At 35.6% G+C, this 19,105-nt stretch overlaps 1 protein-coding gene across 4 annotated transcripts in view; it reads left to right on the plus strand.

Moving 5' to 3' along the window:
* Nucleotides 1-19,105, plus strand: part of LOC149780998 (kinesin heavy chain-like) — a 103,113-nt gene that overhangs the window by 21,510 nt on the left and 62,498 nt on the right. For all 4 annotated transcript variants that reach the window (XM_089938108.1, XM_089938110.1, XM_089938109.1 and 1 more), the window contains one exon: nt 16,176-16,263. In XM_089938108.1, coding sequence (XP_089794234.1) covers nt 16,176-16,263 — 88 coding nt within the window. The remainder of the gene's footprint in view (nt 1-16,175; nt 16,264-19,105) is intronic.

Consider the following 19,105-nt stretch of genomic DNA (forward strand, 5'->3'; position numbering starts at 1 on the left):
CATTACAAGTGTACAAGTTGTATTTAATAAGGGACCTTAAGTGCTGTTTTTGCTTATGCTTTTAGTGGACTGTGTTAAAAGCTAATTTAGTACATGTACATGAAAGTGCATCTTGATTTATTGTCATGTGCCTGATGCATCTGTATTTGGCAGAATCCTTTAATAAACATTTTATTACATTTTGTAAGTGTATCTAATGAAGGGTTACTCAGCGTTCAAAAGAAAGGCACAAATAAATTGAAAAACAGTTTTTCTTTGCAATGGTACTAGAGGGGCTTCTTTTGCAAACATGGTTTATTGTATAGATTTCAGTTTGTTTATGTATGCAGTACTCTTGATGCAAAATTGGCTTTTGATATGGAGTTCTAGTTGTGTCCCCAGATTCCCATTATCATAGCTTTGGTTTCACACAAAAAAATATATGTTACAAACCCTGCATGTACATTGTAATGAGCAGGGCTCTTTGACATACACCCACCACTAATATCTCTATTATGATAGTCACTCATTCCTACTTAATATTCGTACAAAATAAAAAATAGTCTACCTATGTAGTTTCAAGTCTAATAACTCAAAATAAGCAAAGCTTAGTCAGTAGGTCGTGGTAGGTCCATGATTTGTGGTAATGGATAGTGGTTGACAAGAGTGTTATATTGACGAGAGAGTGAGGCTGACGCAGCGCAACTCTTCCTCGCTTTAATCCACCTCAGCACAAGTCATTTATGTCATCTTGATGACTGCTTTCAACTCCAGCATGGAGGCAGGCATGCAACAGAGCATGGACCTTTTTTCCACAGCATGCACCAACTTCAGACTCACCATCTCTACCAGCAAGACTGAGGTTCTGTAACAGCCAGCTCCTGGAGAAGATTACCTGAAACTATCCATCACTGTCAATGGCCAAAAGCTCAAAAATATAGACAGGATCGCATACCTTGGCTACATCTCTCACAAGCAGTCCACATAGACGATGAGGTCAACACCAGGATTGCCATAGTCAGCGTAGCATTTGGTAGACTCTGCTCAAATGTCTGGGATAAGAAAGGCATCAAGGTTGCCACCAAACTCAAAGTCTATGCAGTGCTTGTTCTCCCCACCATCCTCTATGCTTGCGAGACATGGACCTTTTAGCCGCCATATTAAAAAACTGAACCACTTCCATGTGAACTCCCTGAGGAAACTAATAAAAATAAGATGGCAGGACAAGGTACTGAACACAGAGATATTCACTAAGCATCCACACCATGCTGTGCAAGGCACAATTCCGATGGGCTGGCCATGTCCGCATGCCAGTAGAACACCTACGTAAGAAGGTCTTCTGTGGAGAGCTACACCAAGGCAAGAGATCTCACGGTGGTCAAAAAAGAGGTACAAGGACACCCTCAAGGCCTCGCTGAAGAAATTAGGCATTGATTTTGACAGCTGGGAGAGTGTTGCTGCTAATCGATCTGCTTGGCGCACTCGGCAGCTTTTGAGCAGAAAAGACTGGTGGAAACAGCTGAGAAACATGATCTGCGCAAATCAAGGAACAGCAGTTCCGCAAATCCCGGTCAGTAACCTGTACATCCATGTCCCCACTGCAACAGACTCTTCCAGGCCCGGATCAGACTGATCAGCCATCTATGGGCCCACCCACAGTGACTCGATGACATTAAGTGGTCCTCATCAACACTGATGGACAAACATCATCATCATCATCATCATATTGAAGGAAAAAAATGAATGCGCTATATGGACAAAGACTAGACAATTGCCATTATAATTGATTGAGGGTGGATACATGTATATGTTGTTTTTTGTTTTTGTTGTTGTTTGTTCCATATGATAATTCGTGATAATTCGTGTGTGTGTGTGTATATATATATATATATATATATATATATATATATATATATATATATATATAGTTTTGCCCTCGTTTCATGTTTTTCCAGGAATGGCTTTTACTTTTATTAGCAAACAGTTAAATTTGCCTCGACACCACTGCAAAAGTGGCTTTAGAGAATCACACACATGGATAAAATCATACCTTTACCTGTAGTGTAGACATACACAAGATTCATGCCACTGGTTGCTCAAACTTGTCTGCATTAGCATGTATGTACCTGGGCAATGGCTGATTATCTCTTGTTGAGAAGCTCACAGGTGTCATTACCTGGTGTCTTTCTTGTCCTGGATGTCTTGGAAATTTCCTTGGTGTGATGAACAAGTACATCAATAATTTCCTGTAAAAACTATACATAAAGCAAAATACACCAGCTGAGTGCTATTGAAAGTTATATCCATCCATTGATATAATAGGTTGTTATTGATATTTCCCCTATTCTTTAGAGCATGTGCTGTCAAGATGGTGCATTGGCACTATATATATAAAATAAGTATAACCTAGTGAACTAGCCTGGCTTGACATTGTATAACCCTGTCAAGATCTTCACACAATGCTCCCACTGTGCTCCTGCATTCATAGACTTTGCATTGCAGTGGTTGTGTTGTTAGAATGATACTGTTTATGGTATACCTGTAAGTATGGACAGTTGATACTAAAACACTAAATGTTATAGAAAATGAACAGAAATTTTAAAGCGGTTTCACTGTAAAAACAATAAAATCACAATTAAATGAATAAGACCATGACATTTACCAAAACTTATGCTGTTTAATTGAACGGATTAGAAATTCAACCTTTCCCCCCAATTGACCATTTGGCTTACTGAAGGTTCATAATTTGGACTGATCAATCTATATTTTTAATACACTTGTCCAGGACAAGTACCATCAGAAAATTCACTTAATACACCAACCTTATCACTTGTAGAAAAATTTCAAATCACTTGCCTAGATTCAATGAAACTTATCCATTTTAACCCAAAGAAAAAACAAAAGAAATAATGTACAACATATTTATTTCTTCAAAAGGCTTACATTTTCAGTTTTCCATTGTCATGCTATCTTGCATACATTTTTGTCTACCTTCAGTACCCAGCATCAGTATCTCTGTCAGCAAAAAACAAAGTAATGTACTGGAATTCAGACTTTCCCCAGCTTCATTTCTCAAGACTTGATCATTTGACAGAACAAAGTCTCAAGCCCTGAACTTATTGTGATCAACACCAAGTTCAACATAGTTCTTATTTTAGAGATTACACAGCATTTCCAGGTCAGAAAATGGTTTTCGATGATGGGCTGTGGTGTGGCTATGTTAATTTTTTGTTGTTAATTTATTCTTATTTAGTTTATAAAATGAGCTTTCTTAATGGAATGTCTACAACTCTGAATAAAGAGATTTTCTTGTACATGCTAGATAGTGTCTTGTACATTGCTAGATAGTGTCTTGTACATGCTAGATAGTGTCTTGTACATTGCTAGATAGTGTTTTGTACATGCTAGATAGTGTCTTGTACATGTTATAGTGTCTTGTACATTGCTACATAGTGTTTTGTACATGCTAGATAGTGTATTGTACATGCTAGATAGTGTATTGTACATTGCTAGTGTTTTGTACATGCTAGATAGTGTCTTGTACATTGCTAGATGGTGTCTTGTACATGCTAGATAGTGTCTTGTACATTGCTAGATAGTGTCTTGTACATTGCTAGATGGTGTCTTGTACATGCTAGATAGTGTCTTGTACATGCAAGCAATGTGAGGTCCAGAACTAAATCCTAAATTTGTTAGTTCCATTGTCTATGCCAGTTTGAGTTTGTGTTTTCATTGATTTCACACCATGGATAATTATCAGCCCAATGTGGCTAAACATTTCTCTGTCTCACGTGTCATATTTGACATTTTTTGCTGCCAAAGAGTCTGGTTTGTGTCTCATTGGAGAAATGGTTACCATAGATTCAGTGGCAGACTAATGGCATTGACTTGCAGTGATTATCTGCTCCTGAGTATGGGTGAGTGATGACTGTATACTATTGGTGTTAAAACACTGCCAATTAATCATACCAATTTGTCCAATATGCAGTCAGGTGGTAACTGAGCATAGGCACATGTAACAATTCTCAATTATCACAGGATGTGAATGAATATATGGAGAGGAAGATTCAGGCATTCACTGTGCATACAGGGGATGAATCGAAAAAATTATTAAAGACTGAAAATTTGCACTTGCCTAACTTGTTTTAAAAATTTAGGGAAAAAAAGCACTTGACCTGGACTAGTGCCTTAAAATATTGACTTGCTTGACTTTGAAAATGAATAGTCCAGAACATCTGGCTTTAGGATTTGATTATCCCTAATATCTCTTTCAACGTTGTTTTATTTCCTGTACATCTCTTAACTCTTGTTTTGCCAGGATTCAGTTTGTCTTTTTTTAAATGCATCCAACAGTTTCAGTAAAATATTCCTAGGATCCCCATGATATTGTTTCCAACTAATATATATATATATATATATATATATATATATATATATATATATATATATATATATATATATATATATATATGAAAAACTGGATGTAGTGTCTGGTAATGCATATAAGATGCTTTTGTGGGATCTGCAGTTACAAAGAAATCCTGTAGTAGCTTGCAAACTTGTTTCTGTTAACCAACGTGTTTTAAAGGTAAAAATAAAGGGGCCTTGAGTGGCCAAGTGGTCTAAAGCGCTCTTCGTTACGGATCACTGCCATCTCACCTCTGTCTGTGGCAGTTCGAGTCTTGGATTCAGCCAATGTGGGTATATGAGAAAGCTTGCCAGTAGCTGCTCGTGGGTCTGTGGTTCTTTCCGGGGTTTTCCCGGGTTCTTCCTCCTGCATTAATACTGGCCGCCATGTATAGCCTATCGTGTGCTGAAAAATGGCGTTAAACCCAACAACAACAAAAACAATTAAAGGTAAATAGTGTTGTTTAAAAGAATTAGCATTATCAATTAATCTATCCAAAATGTTATGTTGCAGAGTGCTGTACAACTTTTTTGTAGCAACGGCACTTCAGATGTGAAAATCATAGCATTCTTTAAAGAATAGGGAAGATAATGACTGTTTAGATGTGGAAGCAAACCCTCCCATCTGCTGGGGTCTCCTTGTCACCCCCCCAGTCCCTGACCGGTTTCATTACTATTGTAACTCATCGGAGGGTATAATACAGGTTGATTCATCAACCCATAATATTTCCTCTGATGAGTTACAATAGTTATTACAAAGAGTCATTATCTTCCCAAAGTTTATATTCTATCGGAAATGAAGGCGACCGTCAGCAGGAATCCAATCTACAAGATCCCAAAACCAACGAGAGCCCAATGAGTCTATACAAGAGTGCATGAGTACTCTTGTCCAGCTCTTCTGCACTTACAGTTGTTAGGAAAAAAGAGACTTTGAACAGAAAGAGAAAACTGGAAAAACCAGTTACAGAACGCCCAGAAGCAAAGCATTTGCTACTACCATTCCAATTAATTTCACATTATAAAGAAGCAAGAAAACTTCTTTCCAAATATATGAAATTAAAAAAAGTGTCTGACTACCTCCAAGAACGTGGCTTTAAAGGGAGGATTGCTCAAGGATTAGAAAATAATATACACCCAAGATTTGCTAATTATCCCAATTTTGTTAGTGCTTGGAACACCATCCTCCAAGAAGCCACAAAACTAAGAGGACACTGTACCACATGCAATGTCATCTATATGTATTTACTCACCTGCATGAAATGTGGGAAATATGTAGGTCACAGACTAAAAGGGAATTCAGAGTGAGAATAAAAGAGCACTTGAGGGATATGCGTAAAGATTACCAGGTGTCTGAGATTTTTAATTTATCTGACCACAACATAGATTGCAATAAATATCAGATAATAGAAAAGATTAAATCTAATCCAGAGCTCTCCAGTAGCACTATTTTTTTTTAGGAAAGATTGAGAACTTTACTTGGTATACCAATTACATACTCTATAGCCAGAAGGGATCAACATCTTGGTCTGAAAGGGAGTTTGGGCATTTTTAATTTAATTCTTTAATTAAAAGAATAATTAACAGAAAAATCCAACTAAACAATCCATTTAAGCAGAGACGTACAGATTTATAGTTCACTTTGAACAGGTAGTTCCAGCATCACTGGCAGTCACATGTTTGTTTACAAATGTAAACATTGAAAGAATGAATTACATTTTATTTTGAAATCTAATATTTCATTGTTAAGAAATTTGGTCTGATCTTTGTTTACTTTAGAGTCAAATATGCACATAACTAAGGAGCATAAACTTGTGTGGTGGATTTCAAAAACGTTTTGCATATTAATATAAGGGGGATAAGGGCAGATTATGCAAAGAAGATCTCTTTCTGCTGTGCTAATGACTAACCAATCTGTCTAGTTTATTCATTGTGTTACTGGATTACTTTGAATGAAATATGGACACATCCATTGATGTTCATTTTTGCATCAAGCTTGAGGCAGGAGATCAAGTATAAAGGTTCTCTACAGTTAATCTTCACTAACGCCTTATGTACAATGCTGTTGGGCATTTTTGCACACCTAAGGTTTATGTCACCAATATTGAAACAAAATGCATACCAATTAAACCGGATGACGAAAATAAAATACCGCATTTGAAAAGAGTCAATTGTCCCCAGAATATTCTGTTCAGTATAATAGTGATTTTGGACAGACCGGATACTACCCGTTTTCGTGACTCACGATACGTTTATTAATTGCACTATGGAAATGAAATACATTACTTTGAACTGTTCCTGTCAGCATTTCAGTTGAGTAATTAGGTCAGGTTTATAGCTGGTTTACAAAATTCAGCGCAACAATGCCATTAAATAGCAAGAGATACTAAGCAAAGTAAACTGATTGTGTAAAAGAATTAGATCAGCATTTTTTAAAGATAAAAGCTATTATGTTGAAGAGAACCAACAGTGAATAGGATATAATGTGTTTACAACTTCTCATTTATGGGAAAAATTACTAAAGAATTTGGAAAAAGACTATATGCCGGGGAATTTCTTGAGAATCCCATTAGAGCGGGTAGCTGACGATAAAACTTTGTGTGTGACATCTTGCGAAATTGGAAACTTGGATTAAAATGCAGTATTGTTTTAAGGTATACATTTCCATCTTTTATATAATGTATTTATTTTATGATTCTAAAAGATACATAGTAAATACGATTTTCTGGGTTACACGTTCAAGATGGTCATGGAGTGGGTATTCATGTTTACACTTAGAAATCACATTTTCATATGCATTTAGGGTAGAAATTTGGGATATTTTTGTACACTTTATGAATATCACTTCCTTCATAAAAGGACGATTGTTCTTTCTTGATACAAATTGGATATTCGACCAAAAACAACATATGAGCCAATGTTTACAGGAATGTCGTATCATTGCGCAGAATTGGCCGACATGGTGGTGTTGAGCCTTTTGGACAATGTGAGGTCTGTTTTTCGATAGTAATATGGTCTTTGATTTTTAACTTAACATCACCACACTCTCTAGTATAAGATGTAGTGCATTAGGTTTTCAATACTTTGCTTGTAAACAGCATACGTCAGGAACCATGGTGATGCAGTTTGATAGTAACATTAATACACACCTTCTTACTTAAAAAGGTATGTATTGATGTATGCATATCCATGTATCATTATTAGAATTCATGTGCCATTGATTTCCCTGTGTGTTATATATATTTAAGCTTTTATGGGGACTTGCCAAAAATAAATGCATTCCAGTTGTGTGTGTATTGACTGAAAACTTGCAATCCTGTTACATTCTGCAGTTGCACATTAATATCAGGTGATGCTGCCTGTTGGAGACTGGATTATTTTCAATCTTTGACTTCACATCTCAAGTACAAAATATAGTGCTTTAAGTTTTGCTACACTTTGCCAGTACAGTTCAGGTCTTCTTGCATAGACTGAGTACAAGTAAGCTTTGAGTGAACACTGATTATTGATTGCAGACCGGCTAGAGCATCCCAGGAATAATTAAGGTGGAAACACTTGCTAAATATTGATCAAGTCATACGTAATAGCTTCAGGGGTGCTGCATAACATGCATTTACTTTCACTGGCAGAAAATCTGGTCAGCCAAAAGCATACATTTAACTTGCAGCATGCAGCAATAATGGGTAATGCAGCAGAGATAAATATAAATTGTAGTCTTGAGGACCAGTTCCTAAATAGTACTTCTTGTGAAACTAAAGTTTGGTAGCAAAACTACCTTTTTCAATTAGAAGTGCAATGCCACTATAGCTGATACATATAACAGTGTTACCTGTTTTTTTTTTTTTTTACTTGTTTTTAATTTTTTTGTTAGTGCCAAGAATAGTACATGGTCATGTCTATAAATGTCAAGAGATTTTGTCTGAGCTTTGGCGACAGCAGTAGTGGTCTTGCACTTTTTAAAAAGAGTCTTGTATAATAATAAGTGTTATTAAATCTACAAATTCCAAACAATACGGTCTTGAAAGTTGTGTAGTCACATGATATATGTGTTGTAGCCCTCTTAGTAAGAGGGGTAGTTAATTGGATTTGGCTGGCATTATCTACTGAATGACCTTCGATTTTATAGCCCGGTGGGAGTGGATAAATAGAATATCAACAGAGAACTGAGCCAGACTATTGGGAAGAAATAATGCAATACGAGCCCCATTAGACAAGAAAAATAACAAAATTTAATCAATAACAATTAATAGTGGCAACTCCAATTAAATCTAAGTCATCAGCAGAATTTAATAGCAGTGTCTAATTTGAGATTTATTTCATCATAATAATGAGTGGTGAAAAGAGCGCAATGTCCACGACTGATTGCATCACCTTCCTCTCATGACCTATATGTAACATATTCCTATTCTCTAGTCTTACTATTCAGAAAGCGTCATCTCTTCCTGGACTTCCTAGTCTTTAATTCTGAACACATCATCTATTTCCCGATCTCCGACTTATGTCTTTGGACTGTCCTGTCTCTCACAGAAAGCTGTTTCCTTAATGGACAAAATTACCTCTAAATCTCTATAGGTATCACTTCCAATACATACTTAAAATTCCCTCACTTAACGTTACTCAGAAGCATAACTAGCTGTCCAAACACTGCATAAATTCTGACCTAATTTGATAGATCATCTCTCTCGCTTGACAGCGACTGACCATAAATTAACATGTGAGCAGTGTATCTGACATTACCATGTCTCTTTACCTATGCTATCACATGCTCGATTACTATTGCATAAAATTTTCAAAATTCTAGCTCACAGCAATCCCTAACCTACAAGATTATTTAAACATTACAAAATCAGATATAAATATGCAATTATTGTTAATTCACAATAATCAATATCGTCCTAACATACAAAGGAAATTATTTCATATAACCCTATGAAATCCAACACACATGAAACTTTTACTCGCATGCAATCCATCATTTCTGTAAATGAACCTGTAACTGTAAAATTAAAGAGATAAATTGCATAATAACTCTAGCATAAACAGATTTTCATGAAATTGAATAAATGATACATAATATTGACCCTAGTCATGTCAAACACATTTGCATAAAACAAACAATCAAAAATAGAAAATTACCTGAAAAATTAAAATTGCATACCTTAACTCTTTACCTTCTGCAAGTACTTGCTGCCCTGGCTACTAAGCCTGATAAGCAGCATGCCTTCTAGCAGCAGTTTGTAGGCTGAACCCCAGAGCATCATAACAGCTGCCTGAGTGAAAACTTCTTGAGTTATTTACATGCTGTCTACATTTTCTGTATCAATTTTGTCCCATGCAAACTATGTAATTTAATGAAAAATAAAATTTTAAACACTTACCAATGTTTTGTGCCACTCATTTCCACCAACAAGTACATATAATCCACAGGAATCAATGTTTATATTCACATATTTATAATAAAAAAATATATCTCAATATATGTGTTTAAAATGTATATTAGATTACTTTTCTCACCACTGTTTTGCACACCATTGTGTCCACTATTTTATTGCAGATTTGGTAATATTTTGTGATACTGCCTGAAGCATGTAAAAAGAAATCTATCTCCCTTGCATTTTCTTCTAAAATAAATGCTGGCCCTGAAACTGCTGTAAAGTCGTCCACATTTACCGGTCTCATGTGTTCCGACCAGATTTGATTGTCTCGCGTTTCATCCTCGGATTCAGATAAATCTGAAATGTCAGGTGTCAAAACAGGACTTATACTAATGTCCATCTTGAATCTGGTTAAAATCAATATCATCACTTTCAAATCCTTCAAAGCTTCCATCAGAATCGTCATCGGAATACATGAATGTTGACATTTTGTTTCACTGTCACCATTGACCTCATTTTCAATAGAATTTCCCGCTTATATGCCGTAAAACTACTAATAGAATACGTTCATCATTTTATGTAAAGACTATTTTCATTGGCTAAATATTATAAAAGAGAACGGATGTTTGAAATTTCATCCAGTACAAAGCTTTAATATGAAATGTGTATATGCATATCGGGGGTTTCCCAACCCTTGGCCAGAAACGCATGTATGAGCCAGCCGGGACAGAGAGAGTATTATTAGCAGCTTGTATATGCGTCTCTGGGGTTACAAGGCTATTTTTATGGTCGCATATATGAGTTAGCAGAAGGTAAAGAGTTAATGCTGTTCTCTTTCAGAAATTGTGCATCCTAGCACTAAACCCTGTATTTTTTTTACAAGACAGCCACCTGGTCCCCTTTTCTTGTTTAACGAGGAAAGCAATATTCTTGTTAGACTCTAGGAGCCAAACTTATCTCAGGAAATTTTGGACATAAGAATTTCAACTAAGATCATCACTTTGAATTCACATTACTTCCAAAGTGTAATTTACTCTGATTAATCATACGCAGCAATTTTCCCAGGATAATCATTTCTTTCATCAGATTTTGGACAGCCTATAATCTCTGAACTACGTTGCAATCATCTTCCCTTTGAAAATTACTATTTTGACATGGGTTGCTATCAAGCAGTTATGGATGGTAGCTCAAATGTTGACTTTCTCAGGACAGTGTTGTGAAGCCCTGCTCAAATCTCGATTAGTCATAGATGTTGGCGTTTCAAGTTTAACACTGACATGGGGGAGAAAAGAAAAAGGTCTAAGTGACCCTTCACAAAGACTTTTCTGGCTTAAATGTGATAAAATTTTAATGCTCAACGCATTCAACTTTAAGGTTCAGTACTATTCAAAATTTGACGTTTTACACTATCTTTTTTGTTTATTTCTTGTCTTGTTTCTATTTTGCCATTAGTATAGACTGAAGCACTTTGGCTAGTTGAAAACTAGTTTTGCATTTTTGTCATTTGTAAAAAACAATAATATATATATATATATATATATATATATATATATATATATATATATATATATATATAGGGTTTAGGAAAACTATTTTGTCCTCTTGTGAAGACCCTGTACAAAAATTGGCTGTGCTGAGGAAACTTGACTTAATTGTCCCTGTGCCAAGTAGATGCAAATTCGTACCTTGTGAATAAATCTGTGTGCATTAATTTTCTTAAGCCTTCAGTTTCACATGCATAAATTTTCATTTTCACCTAAATGAGTGATTGAGAGGCGCTCTTTAAAGATCACTCAAAATCATGTGACAACTAAGAACCTTAGTGCCATGGTGCCCACTCCATTTGTCATTTGTAAAAAAAAATTATATATATATATATATATAGGGTTTAGGAAAACTATTTTGTCCTCTTGTGAAGACCCTGTACAAAAATTGGCTGTGCTGAGGAAACTTGACTTAATTGTCCCTGTGCCAAGTAGATGCAAATTCGTACCTTGTGAATAAATCTGTGTGCATTAATTTTCTTAAGCCTTCAGTTTCACATGCATAAATTTTCATTTTCACCTAAATGAGTGATTGAGAGGCGCTCTTTAAAGATCACTCAAAATCATGTGACAACTAAGAACCTTAGTGCCATGGTGCCCACTCCATTTGTCATTTGTAAAAAAAAATTATATATATATATATATATAGGGTTTAGGAAAACTATTTTGTCCTCTTGTGAAGACCCTGTACAAAAATTGGCTGTGCTGAGGAAACTTGACTTAATTGTCCCTGTGCCAAGTAGATGCAAATTCGTACCTTGTGAATAAATCTGTGTGCATTAATTTTCTTAAGCCTTCAGTTTCACATGCATAAATTTTCATTTTCACCTAAATGAGTGATTGAGAGGCGCTCTTTAAAGATCACTCAAAATCACGTGACAACTAAGAGCCTTAGTGCCATGGTGCCCACTCCATTTGTCATTTGTAAAAAAAAATTATATATATATATATATATATAGGGTTTAGGAAAACTATTTTGTCCTCTTGTGAAGACCCTGTACAAAAATTGGCTGTGCTGAGGAAACTTGACTTAATTGTCCCTGTGCCAAGTAGATGCAAATTCGTACCTTGTGAATAAATCTGTGTGCATTAATTTTCTTAAGCCTTCGGTTTCACATGCATAAATTATCATTTTCACCTAAATGAGTGATTGAGAGGCACTCTTTAAAGATCACTCAAAATCATGTGACAACTAAGAGCCTTAGTGCCATGGTGCCCACTCCATTTGGTTAAGTACAGATTAAGATTTTCAACCTTGTGTTTGGTATTTGTGTTGAGCTTTGTTTCAAAATAAATAAATAATAATCTTGCCCTGTTTTATATTGACATTATTTATTTATATTGATACTTTCACAAAAGCAGTTTACCTACAAATGCTGTTGTGGTCACTGTATACATGCCTCTGTGTAGTTCGGCTTTAATAGGACTAGGACACTGGTCCAATTTCTTCACTCTGCAAGCAGTGAAGTTCTAAATTGCTTAACAGGTATTTTATGTCCGTTATAGTGACTTTTGTTTTGCATAGGTGCCTGGTGCAAACTTAATACTAAAATGGATCCAGATCATGAAAATTTTATGGTTGAAGTGAAGACTGCTGGCTTTAAACCCTTCTAATAGATGGCTTCCTGGTGTATGTGTATGTATATGTATATGTATATATGATTAGATATTACAGATTAACGCTTAGCCGTAAATTTCTTAATGGCAGTCACACATACAGTGATAATTTTTGGAGAAATATTACATATCATATAACTATCCTCCAGACCTGTGATAAGTTAAAGCCAGAAATTATTAGACTGTTTTATTTTTTGTATTTCTCAGACAGTGTCATAAAGATATGATGATAGGTCATTGAAAAGCAAAACTTCTTCACATGAAAGAGACACTGCAATTTCTCAAGTTACAAAACTTCTCTTGTATTATATATTTATCTAATGGGGCATAACATACATTTTGATGTTTTAAGTTTGATGTGTTCTGCCGGAACACGATGTTATTATGGTTTGGTCCTATTTTGGTATGAAGCCTGCATTAGATGCCTGTGGCTTTTTATTAAAAGCATTAAGTAGGCAGTGCTCCGGATAAACATTGTGTTGATTTTTTTTTTACTTGCCTATATTTGTCAGTTAGCTATTTTAAAATTCAGTTGAGTAAAGAAGTATATTTACACATCAAAAGTGAGTTTAATTGGGTAAAAACACAAAAATAGTTCTTACATGCAGATTCATGCATTCCTTAGTTAAATTGTCTGTTGTTCCTCGTACAATAATTGCGGAATTGGATGGTTTAGTATGTATGAAGTAGCCTTGATGTTTTTTTTTTTTTTGCGATATAATGATCTTCGTAGTGTTGCATCCTCCTGACATCATGTTGCAGGTCAAATTGGCAATGTCACTTCACTTAAAAGTACAAAGCCTCGTAGGGTAGTGACGTATAAAGTTTGACTGGTTTACAAAAAAATATAAGTTTTGTATAGTGATGCATGGTATAAAGAGCAGAAACTAGAACTGATCTATTGTTTACATAAAATGGATGAAGATGAATATTGCGAGAATGGATAACGGTTGATAATCACTTTATTTCAATAATTGTTTAAATGGGATTCTATTTGATACACATAATTTTTATTTTTATTGGGTTTTCCATTATATTAAGTGAGTATTTATACAAATATTTGATAACACATGATTTTTATTTTAATTGGGTTACCCTTAATGTTAGTGGAGTATTTACACAAATACACTGCTTATCTGGGGCTCTGAGTAGTGCAGTGGACAAGTGAGCTCTGTTTAATAAAGTTATAATGACAGGGGAAAGTATCTGTTACAGGGACGAGTGCATGGAAATTTTTAAAATTCTACGTCATCCAGCACATTCATCCATACGGTGTTCCCCAATGTTGCACTAATTAACCTTTATAGTAATTTTGTACCTTGACTTTTGAACAGGTGGGAAAATATATGGAGTAGATTGACCAAAAAAAATTTCAAAAATTAAATATAAGAATTTTTGGTACCAAAATTATCATAATTGGCCAATTTTACTTCATGCTATTACTTTGCCATTGAAAATAGAAACTGGTGACAAATATAATATGATGGTGGTGGTTTGTATGTGTGTAAAAAAATTTTTTAATTGGGATGTACTAACTTAGGAAAATGCTTGGGCATGCTGTTTTGCTTTTGCTTTTTTGTTCATGTACCTATTCAAAATTCTTACCACTCGTTTAATGCACCTCTTCATAAACTTCCATAGTCTATAACGCTCTGATTGTATGCGTGTACTAACTTGCACTATTAACACTTACTTCTAATCTAATTTTGTATTGTTCTGTTGAAATGTATTATGTGTGTGATAAAAAAAATGTTACGTTGTGTTGTTAGCAAAAACCAAAAGTTTCACTAGTACATATTTTGGTTAAACCAGCTGTTAATTTCAGTAAACCTTGTAAAACAGTTTATGTTTTTGGAACCACCTTAGAGTTCAACAAAAGGAAGAGTGAATATTATTGTAAACGATCATACCAAAGTCCTTAATTGGCATGATGCCTGCCTTGTCTACCTGAAGTTGCACCTGTTTATATAAGAAAATTGACTCCTGCAGTTTGTTTACAAATTATCATTATGATATAATGGGAGATACTGTGATTTACTACTATAAATCCATCTGTTCATTACCACATTTTGAACTGCAGGGTAGAAATTCATGAAACTTTGTTGTTGTGTACCCCTTGTGATAATTATCTGCTTGTGTCATTGGTTTTAGTCAGGACCGCCTTTGGTAGAGAGTCAGAGGTCAGCAAAATGAAAAATGTTAGGTACTTACATTTTGGTCATTTTCTGAGCAACTTGATAAATGTATACATTGGCATTAAACAGATATCACATGTGATGGATTTTGCATTATTACCTTTGGGTCACTGTCTAAAGGGGTTGGAGGAGTACTGGAGCAGGGGATATGGAGGGAAGGATTGGAATAAATAGTGAAGACATGGGAACTTGTGATTAGGGGCCACTGCAGTGGCTCTAGTTTTAACCCATGTGAATATATACCTGCATGGATCAAAGATCTTTCCTGATTTATTTATACAACTTTAACTTTGATGTACAGTAAACTTCATTCGCATGTTGATGTTGCTTTATTCTTGAATGACTTGATCCTTGGTATCATAGTGCAGAATCATAAACTGGTCTATCAGTTTCCGAACATGCAAAATATAGCATTTTAATATGTATTTCATAATTTTTGTTTTTATTTTAAGTGGTTCGAAAAAAATTCATCAGTATGTGTATTCATGGAGGGTTATCAGGGATATTGCTTTTTTTTATACAAACATAAACATGTGCTATAAATGTATAAAATGTTTTAAAAAATTACTGGTCATGAAATTACAGATATCTTTGTGTAATGTTGTGAAAGGAACAGAAACTTTTAATGTTTAAAAATCATTATATACCATTAACATTTTTTGCTTTTCATATGAATGTGGCATAGTATTTATTGTCTTTTACCAAAATTAGTTTGTGTTGCTGATGTAATAAACTATGTGACCTTAACTGACATTTTATTAAAAGCTAGGTACATATTGTTATTTTGTTACCTTTTTTATTTAGCATTCACTCATCCTGTTAAATAATTTTGATAATTTTGTTTGGAATATATTTATTGAATTACTGCTTTTGAAGAATTTACTAAAACTTTATGCTCACATTATTTTTGCTGCCACAGAAAAATTTAGTAAAATTTCATGTTTGCTAACATTTTCTGATGCATAACACATTGTGTCTTTCTTCGTGAAGATCATTAAATTTTACAAGTGAGGTTTAGTTAGTTGTTACATCAACACCTTATTTCTTCTGTTCTGTTTCAGGGAAAACTATTTGTGTTCGACAAGGTTTTGAAACCCACTGTCACCCAAGAATATGTCTATGATGTTGCAGCTAAACCCATTGTTGGTGGTAAGTACCATTAGTATTGTTGGTCTGCATAAAAATTTACTCCATTATTGACAAGGTTTTCACACGAGTCTCCTTGTTTACATGTAGAGTGTAAAAAAATGCAGAGATAATAAGCTACATTTAATTCATTGAACCAAAATGACCCAGCTGTTTGATTTTAATTAGGCTTTTGTCCACCACCAAATGGATACAGTTGTTTGTCATCATTCTTAACAGAAATTTGGATGATCTAACAGTAAAGCGGTACCAATGTCACTTTTTGCCGATTATGCCGATACAGCATACAGCCAATTATTAAAATTGCCAATACCGATTATGAGACCGATTTTTTCATTATTGTTTGTTTTATAACAATGACTAGTTCAGAAACATAAATCTATTAGTATCAAGGTATTTTGTCATGTGAGTTATAACAAGGTTGTTTATGTGGCAAGTGAATTTGAACTTCTTTACAAAAACAAACAGAAAGAAAATAAGAAGTACATTGCAATTTATAGCGGGGCCCTGAGGGGCCGAGTGGTCTAAAGCGCTGTCCGTTACGGATCACTGCCATCTCACCTCTGTCTGCATGGGTTTGAGTCTAGGATTTGACCAGTGTGGGTATGTGAGAAAGCTTGCCAGTAGCTTCTTGTGGGTCAGTGGTTCTTCCCCGGGTTTTCCAGGGTTCTTCCTCCACCATTAATACTGGCCACCATGCATAGCCTATCATGTGCTGAAAAATGGCGTTAAACCCAACAACATCAACATCATCAGCAATTTATAGAAAACAACAATCATACAAAGATAAAACTTGAAAACTTTAAAACTAACACTGATAAAGCTTATGGTTTGCCAGTTCAAGATATAAATGAATGAAAATGTATTAAGCTAGTCTCTTAACTTACATTCAGTGATGCAGGTCACCATTACTAGATTTCAATAAATAACTAAAAAAAAAGTTAATATGCATGCTTGAAGACTAAAGTTAGACGTCACTGTACGCTGGCTGCAGCTAATACTGAAAGAACAGTTGAGGTAGGTTGTATTTAAGCAACAGTAACATTTCTCCCTTCTCGCCAAGTAACGATCCAAAAAAATCTTGCCTGTGCCACTAAACAGCTACTTGCTTGGAACACTTGAAGCTGGTGCAGACAAATACTGTATTGCTAATTTGGCCAAGATGGGGAACTGAAACCTGTGAGCATTCCACCAGCCATATGTCTTCTCGTGGCAACAGAGGGCTGGCCAGATTCATTTTAAGCATTGCATCAATGGCTTTATCCAAATGAGTTATTTCATTGATGGTATGGACAGGTTTGTCACAGGCCACAGAAAACAAATCCCAGAGATGTGACATTGATAGTCCAATGGCATTTGTTTCAGTTTTAGTTTTTCTTTGTTTTGGTCAGGGGCTCCTGCTTGTCAGCTAACGCAACTATGATGCATTCTGCTTTAAGCCATTCTTTGGATATGGTCACATGTAATTCTTCGTTGAATAGGCGATGTTTGAATAGTGGATCCAAGATGGTGGCCAAGACAAGCACATGTTTAGTGATGTCACAGTATCACGGCACATTGTCTGAATACCTTGACTTGCTTTATGCTCTCAAGCCAGCAACATTCAGAGCATTTTCAGCATAGGAAGAATGATGGATACTGATGTCTGGTTATCACTTACCTCCTTGGTAATGTCCGCGAATGGGCCTAACATGTCCATAATATTGTTAATCCAGACCCACTGTTGAGGTGTTAGGCTAGGCAGGTCATAGAGAGTAGCGTTAGCCCCCAAGACTTGTTTTGTTCATATAACAAAACCAACATATTGCATGTAGAATTCCAGCATGTCTGGACATCATGGAAGAATTTTTTTATGGGCAAGGCCAAATTTTTCCTGCTGCTCTTTGTGCTGCTATTGTGCCAGGATAGAGTGCTGGAACTTGCAGACTATGGATTGCAAAATTGCCAAGACTTCTTTGACAGCTCATTGCAACAGAATGCCTTCACTGACAATGAGCTGCAGCATGTGTGCAAAACAGCTGATGCTCTTGATTTCATCCAGACGCATTGCTTTAACCATGTTTGCCACTCAGTCACGCAGAAGAACATAGAGTTTTGGGGATGTTGTATTCCTTGCATAATTTGTCCAGTTTGCTTGCCAGATATTCTCCTGTGTGTGATTCATCGAGAGGCGTTGCAGCTAAAATTACCTGTTTTCGCTGAAATTCTTTTGACAGACAGTGTGCTGTAAGAGTCAACAAGGCTACACCAATGGACGGGTCTGACCACACATCAGAGGTCAGACTAAGGTCAGATTGGGCCTAAACTAAATCACACACCTTGCTTTGTATCGCCTTATGCATGCCAGGTATCAAGGATGTGGAAAAGTACTTTCATCTTGGAATCTTATACCACGGTTCTGCCTTGGCCATCAGATGTCAAAATCCAATGTCTTCAACAATGGAACATGGTTGAATATCAACTGCCATGAGCTCTGCAATAGCTTTGTGCCAATCAATAGCTCTCAGGTCGTCAAATGTAAATGGCTGCTTCTGGTTCAGCATGGTGTCAATAGTCAGGGTACAAGGAGTTGCTGCAGCTACTGAGGTTAACTGTGCAGCATCCATTTCTTTTTTACCTGCTAGAAACAGGCCATGTTCGACAATGTGCATGCAGCACAAGTGGTGGACAAGATTTGATGTCGTATAGTTTTTAGAATCCTTTCCACCTCTGGAAATGCATGCTTTACAAAGTGTACAATTTGCTTTGGACTTATCAACTGCATTTACTTTAAAGTAATTCCAGACTAAACTTGAGTGTTTTGAGTTCGAAATTATGCATAATCTTGGTAGTATATTTAATAGTG

This window comes from Sinohyriopsis cumingii, chromosome 16, assembly GCF_028554795.1.
Source record: "Sinohyriopsis cumingii isolate HCF-2022 chromosome 16, ASM2855479v2, whole genome shotgun sequence".
Lineage (NCBI taxonomy): Eukaryota > Metazoa > Mollusca > Bivalvia > Unionida > Unionidae > Sinohyriopsis > Sinohyriopsis cumingii.